This window comes from Actinia tenebrosa, unplaced genomic scaffold (genome assembly GCF_029948245.1).
Source record: "Actinia tenebrosa isolate PJP-AT-01 unplaced genomic scaffold, QUT_ActTen_1.0 PGA_scaffold5__44_contigs__length_20552954, whole genome shotgun sequence".
In the NCBI taxonomy this organism is placed as follows: domain Eukaryota; kingdom Metazoa; phylum Cnidaria; class Anthozoa; order Actiniaria; family Actiniidae; genus Actinia; species Actinia tenebrosa.
The window spans coordinates 17,992,871-18,012,235 of NW_028292582.1; the positions used below are offsets into that span (position 1 = coordinate 17,992,871).

Genomic DNA, 19,365 nt, shown 5'->3' on the forward strand with positions numbered 1-19,365 from the left:
CATCGTTCCTTTGTCATGCGCGCGCTTGATGAGGAAGCTTAGCTCGCCTTCGTCCGTTATCAAGCGCCTTTGCATATGTTTCTCGCCTTCCTTTGCGCCCTGGGTGAACTTTCCTATTACCACCCGCGCCGTGGGGTTATGCTCCGGTAACCATTTGGTAAAGGCGCTGTGACAAAGTATGGCTTCGTGCGCCGTGTAGGTTAAAAGCTTACGCTCTTCGAAGAACTTCAGTAGAGGCACGGGCAACCATTCTTTCTCCTGCAGATGCTTTCCATACCACGCGTAAATTATCGGATGTAAGCCTTTTGCGAGCTTCCAGCTGGTTAACCTGACAAATCCCGTTGCTGGTGCGTCGTAATGACCATCCAACGCAACGCGGAAGAACTGCGAGTCTGGATGTCCGTAACGGTCATAATATTCCTTACAATCTCCTAGACCTTTGAAGCTTGCGGGGTAACAATGTTTCATGTCCAGCGACACGTATTCGTCTTCGTCGTACTCCATGTTCCACAAGCCGCCGTGGCCGTGTTCTACGCACGCTTTGGCTATGTCTTTGAACTCCTCCGGCGTGGGTTTCCAGCCGTTTCTCTTCTTCGCGGCTAAGAAATCCAAGCTACGGGAGCTAAGCACTTCGTCGGAGAAGTCTTCTCCTAAAGTCTCGCACGCACTTTGAATGCGCAGCTGTTCCACTTCAGGACGATACAAGGTGCCGTCTTGGGTCATAAATTGACTTCCCTCCGCGTCCATCAACCAAATAGAATTCTCGTGCATTAGTTCTGCAAGCGGCGACTCCTTGTAAACGCGCGTTTCTTTCTTCTTTGGGAACCTTAACTCCCTCCACGCATGCCCGTTGTGCTGGTAAATAACTATGGGCGCACCACGGCCGCCGTACTTGTGCGTTCCGGAGTAGATAAAACCGTCCGTGATATCTTTCACGTGTATACGCCTTTCTAACGCGGTTTCCAACTTCTTGATGTTGTCTATCGTTGCTCCGGCCCTGCGGGTGACATGCTCCCATTTCCTGATGGCTTCTCTTCTCTTCAAAGTTAACTTACCACCGCGAGAGGAATCCTCAAAGAACTCCCTCACCAACTTACCCACGCAGTTGCCAGGATGCCGCATTGGCTTGAGCTTCTTAACGTCCGGCTTTTTGATCTTATAAGCAGCGTAGATAACTACGGTAACCGGGTAAGCAACCTCGTAGAACAGCATGTCGATGCCCACCAGTGCTCCAGGACGCGTGTCCTTGTTTAAAACGAACAGGTCCTTCCTATCCGACGCCCGTATCGGATTACGCCCTTTTTCTATTATCCACTCGCCGTCTAAATACTTTATAAACGTCAACTCCAAACGGTAGTCGCCTTCGGGCATCAAGTCGATTATCCTTTCTGCTCTTTCCTCGTCCATAGTTTCATCTGTATTTCCCTCCATAAATGTCGTGAAGGCAAAGTCGGCGTCCAAGTTGTCCAACGCGCGGGTCCTAAGCTTGCGCACAGTTTTGTTCTGAATGCTTTTGATGGTGTCCATCTATATCTAAGGAATATTTTAACCACCGTTTGCGCTACCAAAATACCTGCCTACGAGTAATTCCCGCGGGGACGCATGCCACTTAAGGCAGGTAATCCCCGGCGTTCCCGGTACCCCCTTCGCGAGTCCCCCTACCTGCTGCTTTAACTGACTGACGTGAATGATCGTTGTCGTGACAAAGCATGTATAACATACAAGAAAGGCATTTTTCTGTCGAGAAGCCCGAATAAGGACATTGAAGATGGTCGCCCTTTCGATTAGAAAATGACGGAAATGCTGCTGAAATTACGACAACACGTGAAACGTATTCTAATATACTGTTGATATTTACTCAACAAAAATGTTTGTGTCGATTAATTACAAAGTTACACTAAACTTTGGTCAGTAGTCATTTAGGTAATGACGTTAGTCATGGATCAGGGTAAAAGTGGGCTATCATAGCCATACAAATCTACACGCGACGTTATATCACTTAAAATTAAGTTATTTGATAAACAGCAAGACATCTATTTTATCTATGAATATAATTATAAACAAGGCTTTGACCTGTCATGAGCCTGCGACTATTAATGAGCTGGCTCTGTAGTTTTAGGACTTTGACGTCGTTTTGGGATCCTTGTGTTTCTCGGTCCACAATATTCTATGGAGGAAAGGAGAGCAACAAAACACGTGGAATGATATCTAAGGATAAAGATTCGGCGGTCTGGGTATGATACACATTTGAACTGAGCGTTGAACTGAGCGGACACCGAGCGTTCCTGATTTATGGGTTGAAAGGGGAGGACAGGGCTGTTTGGAATGTGAGTGTTGAAACAAGTTTGGGTAGGAAGCCTCTTAAAGATATAATATTTTTGTAACTCTGACCCCCCTGAATTTAAAGCTGCTCGTTTATCAATTGTGAAACATGAGTTAAGCAGAGCAAAAAATTCTTCATATTTAAAGAAAAAGAAAATTAAACCTTCATGTAAACAGATACGCGGTGACAAGTGAAGCGAAATATAGGAAAATGAAGGATGATAACGTTATTTTGTCTTATGGATTGCTAGGGGGAAACTGATGCTTAATCTGTCTAGTATCTAAGATCGTTTACCGGGACACTTGCCTGTTCAATTTATTGATTTGGCCATGGACCAGCGGTCAAACTCGCACAAGCATTCAGTCGAGGCTGCAAGGTATAAGACAAAAATATTTTTTAAAACTACACTACAGCCTCGAATGATTACTTTGTGAACCGATAAATGGACTGATGAGTGAACCAATATGGAAAGTGAGCAATTCATATTCGATATTGAGTTCAGTGTCTTCATTTACTTTCTTTTTAATAACTTTGATAGGTGTACAGTCTTGTGCCGGCAGCCAAGTATGACGGTGTAATCCATTTCCGTTCCGTGATTAATTGAATTCTTGAAGATGCAAAATGAAGTAAAGCTGAGAGGTGTTTTCTTCATTTTTAACAACAGTCTTTATCTTCTATTTACCCAATTCATTTATATATGAATGTTAGTATACCATTTCAGCATAAATCGAAACTTTAACTAAGCGTATATATGGTAAGACTATATACTCCTCCTCTAGTGCTCGTACCCCTTAGTCACACCCTTTAGTATTTTAACCCGCGTGAATAGTATTCAAGTAAAAGTGAATCGACCTGTCCCAGCTTTAGAGTTGTTTTAATCCTGGGCCGAAGTAAAGTCAAAATAGCTCTACGCGATTAATTTTTTTTCAATCTCCCGGACTTTTATATACTAACAGTTAGTTCGTGTATGTGTATATGGCAGGAACTTTCCCCAAAATAACGCCTCCTGAATCAAACTCCGAGACCCTGTTATTCAGTGGCACTTGCAATGCCTGTCGCTTTTTGTAGTAAACTTTGTCTCAGTTTTAAATATAATTAGCCGGGAGGTACGGGCTCGCTATTTCGATCCACTACTGAGAAATGACAATGGAAGCATTTTAAACTTTTTCAATGTTTTATTGTTCTATAATTCTACTTCTAACACATGTTTTTGGTCTGATATTCCTGTTTCAAGAGACGTTCACGTATATTTATGCGCTTCCTTTATTCTTGATGCATTTTCCAAAATCAACGAAACACTGTGCTTTGGCTTTCCATCCATCTGAGCTGCTTAAACACGTCTTCAGATCATCTCGGCACTTGACCTGTAAATAAATAAATAAGTCATAGATAAGTAAATGTTTTCGTTCCATTTTAGGTTGCGATGCACTAGCTTATGAGCGTTGTCCAGCTCATTCTCGAACCTTCAAATTTATAGATACCCTGCAAAACAACCTGTCGACTGATTTTGGACAAAGCACAGCTAACTCACATATCGACCCATGAAACAACCTCTGGGCTGATCAAAGTCCAGAGAGTAAACTTACCAAGAAGGGGGGTACTGTGGGGATGAGTTGGGCCATGCAGCTCTTGTAGTCTTTCAAACATTGAAGTTTTCCTTTCTGTCCTTCCTTAATGCATTTATAAAGATCGATCTTGCATTGCTGGAAGAAAAAGAGAACGGTTAGAACCAACAAAGTCAAAAGTATTTTTGGGCAATTGTTAGTTGAGGGAATAAGATTTTTCTGTTGCGTGACCAACTGAGCTACTGAAACTGAGGTGTAGATGGCATTTAAGCCTGATCACTTAGAAACAACGCTGTTCCATAACCTAAGTGGAAATTGATTGTGAATGATCTTGAATTCAAGAAATGACATGCATATGAGTATTAATGTGAGTATTAATGTATTTTCTTGTGCTTAGATATAGTTATCAAAGATGTGTATTATGTTCCATCGAGCATATTTTGCAGCTGGTTTGAGCGTCTCTAGCAAACAGAAGGGCACGGGTTCGATTCCCGCCTGAAGACCGGAAACTGATCGTGAGGGGAAAAGATGCTTGATGAAATTTTAATGAGATTTTATGTTCAAGTCGGTCATGAATTGAATCCACGGTTTTCCATGTTGAGATCACGTGTTATTTGTCACTTGAATAGTGATGTTGTTCATCAGTAACGCATGAAAAAAAGCATCAATATAAAAATGATCGAAGAAAAGAAATAATACTAATGAGAATGAAGCATGGTCTTAATGATGTTCTTGGATATACAATAAATATATTCTTACGAAATATGGATGCCGGGTGGGGGCTGGACCATCTTCCATGGCGTTCAGAACGAACTCGCCTGCATCGAATGCTGTGGGACTGGGTCCCTTGTTGATCAAACATTTTCCAAAATCCCTGAAGCAAACAGCCTTATCAAGAATGCTGCTGGCTCCTGATACACAGCTCTTGAGTTCATCTTTGCAAGCGATCTTTTGGAGGAATAGAAATATTCAGTTTTGTATAAATGTACATGTTCTCAATTTTCATGGAATGAAAAGGTCTGGAAGATATTTATAAATGGAAATAAGTCATGATGTACTACTCAACAGACCATTGACCATTACTGGAGAAAGACTCACATGCAGATATAGAAAAACTCACCACGAAGGGAGGGACGGTGGGGATTAGTACCGACATGCAGATATAGAAACATTAACTCACCACGAAGGGAGGGACGGTGGGGATGAGGACCGACATGCAGATATAGAAAAACTCACCACGAAGGGAGGGACGGTGGGGATTAGTACTGACATGCAGATATAGAAACATTAACTCACCACGAAGGGAGGGACGGTGGGGATGAGTACCGACATGCAGATATAGAAAAACTCACCACGAAGGGAGGGACGGTGGGGATTAGTACTGACATGCAGATATAGAAAAACTCACCACGAAGGGAGGGACGGTGGGGATTAGTACTGACATGCAGATATAGAAAAAGTAACTCACCACGAAGGGAGGGACGGTGGGGATGAGTACCGACATGCAGCTCTTGTAGTCCTTAAGACATTCCATTCTGCTTTTCTTCTTCAGTCTAATGCAGTCGTACAGATCAATCTTGCATTGCTATTAATAACGAGATATATTTAATAACAAGATATAAAGATCGCTTATAATCTATCAGTACATCATAAAAACAGTTGAATCCACTTCTATATTGATTGATTTATTCTAATGCACCGCGTAGGCAGCGCAGCCCGCAATCAACTATTGTTGGAAGAAACAGAAAAAACGGAAACCTCCTGATGCCTAGTTGATCATCTTGTGCTGTGTAGTAAACTATTATTTTTTCCCTCGCAAGCAGCCAAATTATAACGAGATTTTTTGGGAATTTAAAAAAAGGAGGATGGTCAAATTCTCAGTGTGATACCTTGATGTGAAGTCTCATTCACCTCATAAAGTGACTAATAATAAAGCTTACTTATTTTGTACGAGGATATTTGACTTATCTCATGGATAGGAAAAGACACTCACCACGTATGGGTGTCTGTCTGGCACAACGTCGTCCATCAGGAACGTAGATGGCGAGGATGGTCCTCCATTTTTCAAACACTTGGCGAATTCAACAAAGCATTTGCCTTTGTTCACAAAACCAGTTGCTGTAGCCACGCAATTCTTGAGCTCGTCTTTACACTGGACCTTTGAACAACAATTGGAGAAAATGTAACAAATGGATGGAGTTTTGCTATTTAGTGTCTTAAGTTTGAGGCATGCTTCAAACTGTGGCGTAGCACTCCACCTGCGTTGTATTGGAGTTTGGAGAGGACGAGTTGGCAACATTCGGTTGGGCAACATTTTGGAGACAAAAGTTTCTTGAAATTTACAGGGATTTAATCACTCAGGGTTTTTCATGTTATTTTTTCAAATTTCTTTCACATTTTTTTTTTTTTTTTTACTTTTTGCTCGATCAGCGCTAATTTACCTAAAATGAGCCACCATTTGGTGTATTGGTATTGAGAATTGATATTACAGAGAGAATAAAACTAAACTTTGTAACATGTACTTACCACGAAGGGGGGTACGGTAGGGACAAGTTGCTTCATGCAGTTGTAGTAGGCCTTGAGGCATTCTGTTTTGGACTGAGCTCCCTTCCTCATGCAGTCGTACAAATCAATCTTGCATTGCTAAAAGAAATTAGTAAAAGGATACCCTGACCTGTAGTTTACCTTAATTGCAATTATGATTATATTTTATAATGTTAGAGCTAATAGGGAAAGACAGTGTTTTCCTACGTCTGACAACAGTGCTTTAGCGTCTACCTTTGTCATGCTAGTATTACTTAATTTAATTGGATATAGTTTAATTCGTTAAGATCTAATAAAGGCTGGTAACCACAGCTGAAACGTCAAAAACTAAAGAAAAAGCCAGAGACAAACTACCTCGAATATAGATATAACATCGGAAAATTGACTGGAACGTATTCAAAGGTTATTTGGAAAAATTAATGCTGTCTACTTTTAAATGAAAAAAAAAAGCCTTACAAACGAGCTAGAAAAAAATGTCGGTGTTTTCGATTGAAAAATGATTTGAAACAAAAAAATGTAAAAATGATTTTATACTTGTATACTTGTTTTGTCAAGTTACTGAAAAGCGAACATTGCGGTTTTCAAGTTCAAAAAAAAATTTTTTAATTGGCTAAAATTAAATTAATTCGTTTATGCATCTATATTTACATGAATCCCCTACCACATATGGATGTCTGTCCGAATCATCTTCCATATCTTCCGTCAGATAAGCATCCAGTTCATTAGTGGCATAGATCTGAGCCACGAAGGCGAACAGCAAAATAACCGCAATAGATTGCTTCATGTTTGATTCAAGACTTGTACCTTCAAGCTACAACTTTAAAGATGTATCAGCTCTAAAATTCTGAACTCTTTTTATAGTATTTCAGACAATGGAATCCTTTTGCAAACGTGTTTTTCAGCAAATATTGAAAAATCTGTGTTAGTCTTGGATTGTGTCAGCGTATTGTACGGTTTCTTATGTACATTATTTATTGTTAAATGAAAGCAGAAGCGACAACGCTGAAGGTATTATGTTATCATGTCATGAACTATTTAGTATCCTGAACCACTCTTAAGAAAAAAGTTAATGGTGAGACAAGATTTTGACAGAGTTCAGAAATAACATTCAGCTGGTAGAATAATAGGCTACAATAGGCAAAGACTGCTGAAGACTGGAATAAAAGAATAGTGTGGAATAGTATTTGTACAGAAGCACGATGGCTATTTTATTCTGATTTACATTTTAGATATAATAGCAACGGTGAAAAACTAATCAGAGACTTCATCACTCATTTTTATATTTATCAAAAATTTTGAGTTTTATCAGTTTAAAAGAGGCTGGAAAGGGTTTTGTGCCTTATCACATACACTCACAGTTATTAACTTTAAAAAGAAATGGCATTAATATGACAGCAAGTCATCCGCCCTGAAGGCCAAAGACCATAAACCAAAGATCACAATGAACATGAAAAAATGACTTGAGAAGTTGCTAAAACATTAGAAACCTCGTTATGTCTTAAAAGTAAAGTCATAACTCAAGAACCAAAACGTGATTTTTTTTAAAAACCGGAATATTTAAACTTTGTATCGTAATCTCCTTTTCGACGAAAACAGAAAAAAATTATGTAAGAGGGAATTCGTGAAAATCAATACAATTTGTTTGGAATAGTTCCCTCTCTTACATAAATTTTTGAATTTTTCCTTAAAGGCCCGTTTACACAGATTCACGTGTGATCATAAATCGCGAGTGTAAACAACCGATTTTGAGGCGATTTGAGTTGCGATTTTTGCGCGATCTGCTGCGATTTTGTAAAAAATGCTATTTCTGAGGCATGTAAACATGTATGGCTGACTGCAACAAGCAGTATTCAGTTTTAATCTTTCTCAATTTCTTTTGTCATGGAAAGCGACGATCTTGAAATTTTCAAATTCTTGTTCAAGTGTTTTACTGATTTTTTCTCTTGCTACTTGTTTCTTGTCTTGTCTCTTGCAATATGGAGAACTAGTCATATAAAGGCACTCATCCTACTTGGCCAATATGTTACTTAATAATTACTCTTGAACTGACTGCTTCCAACTGTTACACTCTTTGATGCCCTTTTTCCCGTCTTTACTAATTTTTCCGCCTTTGTTGACATCTAACAATTCTACCGTGTAGGGTGCCCTGAGGGTATTTTCATCTCTTGAAACAGAGAAAATCACCGAAAAAGCGCACTTAATTCGAACATGTTTAAAATAGTGGGGATGCATTGGCGACGTGAATTTATCAAATCGCTTCAAAATCGCCGGTAGTTTACACGAGCCATTTATGACCGCACGTGATTCGCCGCAAGAATGGTGGAAATCACGCTGCAAGTCGCCGAAAAAAATTCGCCTTTGTAAACGGGCCTCAAGTTTCCGAAAACATAAACCAAAGCCATATGCAAAATTTGAAGAAATTTCACCATAGAGTTTTTACTTTTTTTCAGTTTGAACATTAACATTTTTGAGGACAAAATTTTCCTTTTGCAAGTTCTACGTCATCGGACCTAGAGCGCAGTTCTAAGTCAGGGCATGGTTAACTCATCACAGTTCGATCCCTGAAACAACCTCTGAGCGCGCAATTAATTCTCCTAGCAACTGATACATTTAACTATAGCACGCGCACATTGTTATGTTGCGTGTTCCTTGTAAAACTGTCACAACCGTTTACCCTGATGAAGAGCAAGATGCTTGAAAGCTTGGCTTGATTTATTATTAAAAAGCTGATGAATCAAAACTCTGGGCTGTTCTAGGTCACGGAACGGCTAACTTATATATCGAACCCTGAAACAACCTCTGGGGTGTTCTAAGTCAGGGTACAGCTAACTTACAGTTCGAACCCTGAAAGAACCTCTGGGCTAATGTACGTCAGGGCACGTAAACTGCCAACTCACAGATCGAACCACGAAAGAGCCTCTGGGCGATTCTAAGTCGGGGCATCATGGCTAGCTCAAAAATCGAATTCGAATATAGAACAGGAGGTTAGCTTAGTCGGGGTTACGTGTAACACCCTGCGCCTAAAATTTCTTTACCATATTACTTATTGGTTTCTAAGACCTAGCTAGGATTAACCATCCTCAGGGTGTCATGGAGTTTAGGGTTGGGTTAGCTGTTCAAATATAGAGGCTTTGCCAAGCGATTGACAAATATGTATTGTAACAAACCCATCACCGCTTTTATTTCTACTGTTTGATGCAAGCATACCGGCTAATAAATGTAACAATAGAAAACAATAAAAGAAAACAACACTGAGAAGAATGACAACTGCCAAGTAGTCGTTGAGAGGAGTTGAAAGAACTAAGGTGTCTGTTCAAGCAATATGAGCTTTGTTGAGCATCCACGATGACGCACTAAAGTAAAAAATTTGCAAAAAATACACATGTTTTTGTCTTGTTTCATTATATCGAGTGTGGAAACACCTGCCAGGTGAACTGGGACAGATTGAGGTTATTTATATTCCTTAGTCACAGACCTAAGTTTTACGACTCTTAGACCCATCACAGACCCATATTTGATAAAGGTTGCAAGTTTTGTTTTTCAAATTTCGCAGACTGGCTAAAACCTAGCTTCCGTAAAACTATTATTTCGCTATCAAAAAATCTATCAGTTTTCTCTGTAATCACAGAATGGGACAATCACGAACGGAACCCTCAGATCCATGCTAGGTGAAAGCCCAAGATCGAATTGGAATTTAGAAGTTGGTTTTTGCGGAGGGAGGAAAACCGGAGAACCCGGAGAAAAACCCTCGAAGCACAGGAGAGAACCAACAAACAACTCAACCCACATACAACACCTAGCTCGTAGGGACTCGAACCCGGGTCGCATTGGTAAGAGGCGAGCGCTCTCACCGCTACGCCACCCATGCTTTCCATAAACTAACCCAGCTAACCCAGATCAGCCGAGTTGATCTTGTCCCCTGAAAGAAATTGTGGGTCAACTATTTTATTTTTGCTTTTACATAGCATTTTTGAAGAAATACAAATTTTATAATGGCTCGTAATTCTTCGTTTCTTTTGTATAGCGACCATTACACAAAGATTTGTCCTCCATTTTTTAGGTCTGTAAGTGGCGCGTAGGATCATGGGAAATGCTAATCAAAATACCATAACAAATCCTCAATTCTGATTGATTGATCTTGAGTTGGTTCTGAAGATTGATATATCAGGATACACCTATTTCAAAGTTGTCGGTGATCTTATTCGCTCGGAGAGTGTGTCCAGAGAAGATCCACCAAGTTCATACTGTAAGATTGTGACTTTTCTTACAGCGTCCATTTAAAGAGTCTCAACTTATTTCCTCTTTCCTCTTTCGTACTGGCTTGAAATCAAGGATCATTTTCCCTACCAATGTTATTTCGGTCAGTATGAGCTAGGCATTTCAAACTTTGTAACAAGTTTCACTGCACGCTCTAGATCCCTTAGTGATCGACTTCTGCTAAGATACTTTGACAGCCCAGCCATTGCATTGCAATGAAACTACACTTTTCAGGAACTCTTTTTCAACCGCATGGTTTTTCATTGGACATCCGGCTCAATCCGTAACTGCTACTCTACGAACTTTCAAACACTACTTTCCCAAACTTGACGCTACATTTTACGTTGACAGAACTAGAACCTGGAAGACATACTGTTCATAAAATATTACCTGCTGCTCGTATCAGTTTTTGATATATATGTCAGTATTTTCCTGTTTTTAGTTTTTCTCGTTGCCGTAGGCCCTGATCAGTAGACGCAAATGTCTCGGTGTATAATTTGATGTTCTGCTATCATTTTTGAGATTACCAAGTAACAAAAACATATTAAAGTTAATTACAAATGAGGTCGAGACTTTGGCTGGGTGATTTTTATCGTGTTTTTCTTCATTTACGTTTGCTGCGATTTGGCGAGCAGCGACAATAAGTTTTAAAATCTTTTAAAATGCTTTCCTGTATTTGCATGGAATCCCTGTGTGCTAGATGTGTTTCTATGTCACTCAACATCCTCTCATTTAAAATTAAAATTATAAAAGATAAGACTAAGGTCAAACGTCGAACTTCAAATGACCATGAGTCGTGCCTAATTGCATCCTAAAGTGCATGCCCCACATTCGTATGAGAACACGGACGTATTTTATTCCATTATGGTCGCCATTTACGATGGTGTGAATGTTGACCATTTTACTGCACATAAACATGGTTTGTTTGAAGATCGACCTTAAAAAAGTTTGACTGAAGACTTGGCCGGTCGAACTTAATTATATCAGTCGATCCTAAATACACTAGCTTTGATACAGCTCATATATGTGAAGTTCGACTTTGACCAAAGCCTAATAATATGCAAAAGGGAAATCAAACTGCCGCATCGCAAACTCGTGGATACCATCCTCTGAATCCTACTTGCACTCTTGATGTTGGTTCCCCTAGCTGTGCTCCTGAAACGTAACCCTGAGAAGAAAGTTGCGAACAAGTTATGCGTAGTAAATTATTTGTGACCTTCTAGTGTCGTCCGCCTTTTTCACATGATGCGATACTATTTCCTTACATTGTGAAATAAGCGCCGGGATCATTATTATTATGATAATCTTTACAAATTCGTTTAGAAATATTAATTATTCAACTTGTTTTCATTCAAGGCTGTAGGATAAGCCTGGCATATTTCCTTGTTTTGTTGTTCTTCGTAGATTTTTTTACGTAAATCCGAAGAATTATCTTGAATGTCGTAAACGAATTATTTTTATGCTTTTTTGTTCATTTTATGTAAATCTTATCCAGTTTAGGAGCCTATTTTATATTTCCTTTTATCTGATGCAACATGCATCAATCTTTCCTTGATTCTTTTGATCAAATAATCCAAAGGTCAAGCTATTTGCGAGTATGAGCATGCTCAGTGCTAGCTTGCCCTGATGCCAGACATCATCCAACATCAAAAAATGGAATATCCAGCTCGTGATATAAATACAATGGCTTGTCTACCCTTTAGTGGATAAGAAGTTCGTGCGTCGGTTTGTATGAAGTCCGAAAGTAAGTTTCGAGTAACGTTTGTAGGTTGATAACGCAGGAGGATTGATAAGCAGTTTTAAACGTTAATTGAAATTATCGATCTGCTAAAATCTTAGTGAGTGAGTGAGTGACAAATTTGCATATTCAGACCCCTTACAATAACTCTTTTCTACGCTTCGCGTATCCACGAGTTAAAAAGAAGCCAACTCCCCCCCCCCCCCATATCCCCCCCCCCCCCCAGTTCCCAGTCTCTTCGAATTCCCATCCGCATATATGATCTTAACCCACTCACCCATACATGGAACGCGAATGTGAGTTCGCGTTGCATCGTGGGATAGAGTTCAAAGTCCAATCGGGCATGAGTTTATGCTAATTGCAACAGCTTAACATATAAATCTTGCCCGGAGAATTGCTTTACGACTTTAAGCTCGTGCTTTAGTTGTTTTTTTTAACTGATAATGGATGAAAATGACAAAAACATCGAGAATGATCATCCATCTTTTGATGAAGTTGCTATGTGGAGAGTCGAAGCCTTGAAAGAATTCCTCAGGAAGAGAAACCTCAAGGTGACAGGTAAAAAAGGGGTCAACGCGTGAGCTTGTTTGACTGTAAAGTTATAGCGGCCATGGACTGCTTCTGTCCCTTCAAGTATTTCATGTGACATGTAGCCAACCATCTGAACACTAACACAGTAAACCCAAAACATTAGGTGAAAACAATCCAGCGAAAAATCATAATATTAAATTCTCTGCTGATTTGCTGCATGTATTGTTAGACTGAGCATTGTTACAGTCAAACACGTTCACGCGTTGACTCCTAGAGTCGATTAATGATTTGAATTTTCGAATTTTGATTTTATTATTCAGTTGAAATTTACAACGTCGAAAACGAAGATATGAAAATTCCAATCAACTTTAAATTCAACATACGACACTTACCGCAAATACTCGAGCAACCAATTCTTGTTTTTACCTGTCACCTTGAGGTAAAGTACTAAAGTACGAGCTTAAAAGTCGTAAAGCAATTCTCCGGGCAAAATTCATATGTCAACCTGTTGCAATTAGCATAAACTTTATGCCCGATTGGACTTTGAACTCCATCCCATGTTAACATGGCTACTAGTCCATCTACAAAGCTCGATAGTCACAGAAACCATGGTTACTACTCCATCTACAAGGCTCGATAGTCACAGTAAAGGTGTCTGCTAGTCCATCTACAAAGCTCGATTGTCATAGTAACGATGGCTGCTAGTCCATCTACAAAGCTCGATTGTCACTGTTACCATGGCTGCTAGCCCATCTACAAAGCTCGATAGTCACAGTAAAGTTGTCTGCTAGTCCATCTACAAAGCTCGATTGTCGTAGTAACGATGGATGCTAGTCCATCTACAAAGCTCGATTGTCACTGTTACCATGGCTGCTAGTCCATCTACAAAGCTCGATAGTCACAGTTACGATAGCCGTTTGTCCATCTACAAAGCTCGATTGTCACAGTAACGATAGCCGTTTGGCCATCTACAAAGCTCGATAGTCACAGTAACCATGGTTACTACTCCATCTACAAAGCTCGATAGTCACAGTAAAGGTGTCTGCTAGTCCATCTACAAAGCTCGATTGTCATAGTAACGATGGCTGCTAGTCCATCTACAAAGCTCGATTGTCACTGTTACCATGACTGCTAGTCCATCTACAAAGCTCAATTGTCACACTAAAGTTGTCTGCTAGTCCATCTACAAAGCTCGATAGTCACAGTAAAGGTGTCTGCTAGTCCATCTACAAAGCTCGATAGTCACAGTAACGATGGCTGCTAGTCCATCTACAAAGCTCGATTGTCACTATTAACATGGCTGCTAGTCCATCTACAAAGCTCGATTGTCACTGTTACCATGGCTGCTAGCCCATCTACAAAGCTCGATAGTCACAGTAAAGGTGTCTGCTAGTCCATCTACAAAGCTCGAGTGTCACTGTTACCATGGCTGCTAGTCCATCTACAAAGCTCGATTGTCACAGTAACGATAGCCGTTTGTCCATCTACAAAGCTCGATTGTCACAGTAACGATAGCCGTTTGTCCATCTACAAAGCTCGATAGTCACAGTAACCATGGTTACTACTCCATCTACAAAGCTCGATAGTCACAGTAAAGGTGTCTGCTAGTCCATCTACAAAGCTCGATAGTCACAGTAAAGGTGTCTGCTAGTCCATCTACAAAGCTCGATTGTCACAGTAACGATAGCCGTTTGTCCATCTACAAAGCTCGATAGTCACAGTAACCATGGTTACTACTCCATCTACAAGGCTCGATAGTCACAGTAAAGGTGTCTGCTAGTCCATCTACAAAGCTCGATTATCACAGTAAAGGTGTCTGCTAGTCCATCTACAAAGCTCGATAGTCACAGTAACGATGGCCGTTTGTCCATCTACAAAGCTCGATAGTCACAGTAAAGGTGTCTGCTAGTCCATCTACAAAGCTCGATTGTCACTGTTACCATGGCTGCTAGTCCATCTACAAAGCTCGATTGTCATAGTAACGATGGCTGCTAGTCCATCTACAAAGCTCGATTGTCACTGTTACCATGGCTGCTAGCCCATCTACAAAGCTCGATTGTCACAGTAAAGGTGTCTGCTAGTCCATCTACAAAGCTCGATTGTCACTGTTACCATGGCTGCTAGTCCATCTGCAAAGCTCGATTGCCACAGTAACGATAGCAGTTTGTCCATCTACAAAGCTCGATTGTCACAGTAACGATAGCCGTTTGTCCATCTACAAAGCTCGATTGTCACAGTAACGATTGCCGTTTGTCCATCTACAAAGCTCGATAGTCACAGTAACCATGGTTACTACTCCATCTACAAGGCTCGATAGTCACAGTAAAGGTGTCTGCTAGTCCATCTACAAAGCTCGATAGTCACAGTAAAGGTGTCTGCTAGTCCATCTACAAAGCTCGATTGTCACTGTTACCATGGCTGCTAGTCCATCTACAAAGCTCGATAGTCACTGTTAACATGGCTGCTAGTCCATCTACAAAGCTCGATAGTCACAGTAACGATGGATGCTACTCCATCTACAAAGCTCGATTATCACAGTATTGGTGTCTGCTAGTCCATCTACAAAGCTCGATAGTCACAGTAACCATGGTTACTACTCCATCTACAAGGCTCGATAGTCACAGTAAAGGTGTCTGCTAGTCCATCTACAAAGCTCGATTATCACAGTAAAGGTGTCTGCTAGTCCATCTACAAAGCTCGATAGTCACAGTAACGATGGCCGTTTGTCCATCTACAAAGCTCGATTGTCACAGTAACGATAGCCGTTTGTCCATCTACAAAGCTCGATAGTCACAGTAACCATGGTTACTACTCCATCTACAAGGCTCGATAGTCACAGTAAAGGTGTCTGCTAGTCCATCTACAAAGCTCGATTGTCACAGTAACGATAGCCGTTTGTCCATCTACAAAGCTCGATTGTCACAGTAACGATAGCCATTTGTCCATCTACAAAGCTCGATTGTCACAGTAACGATAGCCGTTTGTCCATCTACAAAGCTCGATAGTCACAGTAACCATGGTTACTACTCCATCTACAAAGCTCGATAGTCACAGTAAAGGTGTCTGCTAGTCCATCTACAAAGCTCGATTGTCATAGTAACGATGGCTGCTAGTCCATCTACAAAGCTCGATTGTCACTGTTACCATGGCTGCTAGTCCATCTACAAAGCTCAATAGTCACAGTAACGATGGATGCTACTCCATCTACAAAGCTCGATTATCACAGTAAAGGTGTCTGCTAGTCCATCTACAAAGCTCGATAGTCACACTAACGATGGCCGTTTGTCCATCTACAAAGCTCGATAGTCACAGTTAAAATGGCTGCTAGTCCATCTAAAAAGCTCGATTGTCACAGTAACTATGGTTACTACTCCATCTACAAAGCTCGATAGTCACTGTAAAGGTGTCTGCTAGTCCATCTACAAAGCTTGATTATTACGAGTTTATTGAGTTTCGTAACTTTGTTTGTTTATAAATGTCACAGTTGCAATTGCAAATGTTAATAATTAACTTCGTTAGAGATTTCTGTATTGGACATTGTTAGTTGAAAGGTTTTTTCATTAATAAATGCTGTGACGTGTTTTTTATTTTTATTTTTTGAGTTTATTCAGTGTGTGACAGAGAGAAAGACCCAGGTTTAAAACTTAATAAGTAATATATTAAAGATATTAATATTATTTTGATAGTTGTGACTTTTAAAATTTTTATAAAAAGGTTTTCTTTGGATATACCATTCATAATTTATAGCATTCGAGGCAATATTTCGAAATATTGAGTTGGCTGCCGAGTTGGCTGCTAATTTCAGCCCGGTAACAATAACTCCACCCACAACAACGAAACAGCGACTCCCACTCATTAGACCGATGCCGCCAATTACGCAAATCCAGGTAATTAAGCTATTGTTATCTTGGCAGTATAAATATGACCAATCTCACTTTAAGTCGCCATTGGTCATTGATATCATGAAATATTAATGAGTTTGAAAACTAAAAAATCCAAACTTAGACGAGAACTTAGAACCTCATCAAGGTCAGTCATCTACGATCACCGTTAACTTTCAACATCTCTTCCACTAGCGCTCCTGTCTTGAGTTTGACATGCTATCTTGAACTCGTGGGAACCTTTTTGGACTGATTGCGCATTACAGCATAACTTACAAGCCTCTATCGAAGCATAAAAGTCCATGTTCGCGACGTGTATATTAGCTCTAAATAGGCATGAATTATGCTTGAGTTTAACTCGCAGAACGTCTTAATTTTATCAGGTCTAAGACCCTACGGCTACGCCTAGTGTTAAACACTACATCCCCATCTTTTTTCTGTCAAGGGCGCCTATGGTTAGTCCTTCGCTACCCTTAAGTCTGTCTGTCCATCGCCAACTTTACTGTACTTACATGCGTCATGATCCTCACACACTGATAATACTGGTTTGTACAGACTTGTTTGGCGTACCAGGTAAAAGCAAACATCATACACTGTCTGTACCTCACGACACAGTACTAAATAATAGAAACAGTAATCAACATTAGTGACATTTGGAAGTGAAAATTCAACAGAAGTTTATAAGACAGATTACGATAGTTTTTTAAGTTCACACACATATTTGGTCAGCCGTGCTAGAATCATCGGTGCAAGTAATTACAAGTAAGGGTCTGGAATTTGTCTGCGGATAGCGTTATCCAGGCTTCGCACAGCCGGGCCAAGAGCTATAAGTTATAAGACTATAAGTAAAACAGTAATAGAATAACTTAACATAAAGCGTTGCAAATTACACAATAGCAAAAAACCATGTTTGCAACTATGCAGAAAGCTTAATTTAGAAAGCTTAAGAGAGTAAAAAAGAAGGGATGAAATAAGTACACCCCCAATTCTCTGAGCACAATTCCACGTATATATGCATATCATATACATACCTTCCCTTTTTACATATACTAGATAAACCAAAATCAGTATCAATACTTGCTTTCAATTTGGTCCGCTTTCTATCGAGCTCAAACACACTCTACCACTACATTCAATACTATGTGTACAAAACTAAAACGCATCAAACAAACTATATATGTTATTCAGTTAAACACACAACAAAAGGCCACACAGCGATGAGAGACAATACCGTATCTTATATACCTTCCATGCCAATCAAGATCAGTGGGAATCCCTTTCCTCCCAATTCGTTCTCAACTTCATACCCACCCCTTATCTACTATATTATACTACTTATAGGACGGCACGCAGCGAACTCACAGATAAAATTGGAAGTTATATACCAGCGGAGGGAAGGACCCTGACCATCAACTCAATCATATGTCAGATGACGTAAAAGCTGTTTGAGATCTGAGGTAAGCCTCGTTTTTCTTTCGTACGCAACGAAATGAGGCAATTTCGAATTTCTATTTCGCTTACCTGTGGAGGTGGGGCTGTTCCAGAGCCATTATCATCATCGTCGTCGTCACCTCCTCCTCCTATACCGCCGCCACCTATACCACCACCTCCGATCCCTCCACCGCCAATGCCACCACCTCCGATACTCCCAAAATTATCATCATCATCATCTCCTTGGACAACTCCTTTTAGGCTATCTTTGCCTATCGACTCAAAGTTTTCGTCTTCTATGCGCGTCTCAGCATGCACAACAACTATTAAGACTAGAAGCCACAAAAATGCCTTCATTTTGAACGAAACCCTCAACTTGAGTAAACCCTTTAGCAACTTTGGAAGAAGTGGTTGAGATGTCAAAGAAGTTGGCCTTTTAAATACAGAGGCTCCGCGGCATTTATTAAAGACCTGTTATTTTATATTGAGCACATGATGCAGGGTACGTGTTGTTAGTAAAGCTGTAAGGCTGATTAAAGCGTTTGGATTCCAGTGAAATGTTTTAATCAGTCTTATTGATGTGAATAGAAATGGTGGAAGAAAAGAATGAAACCAAGCTGTCAATCTGACTTAAGTGTTGCATTTGTTGTGGAAATTAAACGGTAATTAAAAATAAATAGCCATGTATGAAAGTTTAAATTAAAATTGCTGTCATAATTACGCAACCAGGATCTAGTACGGAATTAAAGGTTATGTGTTCGTAGAACACTCGCCTCTTCCCTCGCTGGGGTCTGTGGTTCGATCCCTGGACTCAGCATTATGGCGTCGGCATCAATCAACGTGAGTAGAGTTTGCTACGTCTCTTTCTTGATTGGTGGGTTTTTCTTCAGGGTCTCCGGTTTTACTCTCTCAGCAAAACCTAACACTCTTAATATTTCTGCTTCTGACACCATCGATCGCTTCACCCAACTCTGAACCCTGAACGAATGACCGTAAGATAAGTATCACCCCTGAGTTTAAAATTTCCTCAGAAGATTTGAACTTAAATTATAATTAATTTGACCTAGAAACCAATACCTTTAAATTTAGCTTTCC

General features: G+C 40.1%; 2 protein-coding genes across 2 annotated transcripts; both read right to left on the reverse strand.

Annotated features, from left to right (window-relative positions):
- Nucleotides 1–3,478: 3,478 nt before the first annotated feature.
- On the reverse strand, nt 3,479–7,270 carry LOC148906774 (uncharacterized). Its single transcript, XM_089037571.1, has 7 exons — nt 7,094–7,270; nt 6,415–6,531; nt 5,882–6,046; nt 5,357–5,473; nt 4,648–4,836; nt 3,910–4,026; nt 3,479–3,687 (listed from the first exon to the last, which is right to left on the reverse strand). Exons 1-7 carry the CDS (start codon nt 7,214–7,216, stop codon nt 3,574–3,576), a joined length of 942 nt encoding a protein of 313 aa, XP_088893697.1. The 5' UTR covers nt 7,217–7,270; the 3' UTR covers nt 3,479–3,573.
- A 4,491-nt stretch (nt 7,271–11,761) lies between these two features.
- LOC148906775 (uncharacterized) lies at nt 11,762–18,676 on the reverse strand. Its single transcript, XM_089038123.1, has 3 exons — nt 18,361–18,676; nt 17,352–17,456; nt 11,762–11,857 (listed from the first exon to the last, which is right to left on the reverse strand). The coding sequence occupies exons 1-3, from the start codon at nt 18,625–18,627 to the stop codon at nt 11,762–11,764; spliced, it is 468 nt and encodes a 155-aa protein (XP_088894249.1). The 5' UTR covers nt 18,628–18,676.
- Nucleotides 18,677–19,365: the final 689 nt, after the last annotated feature.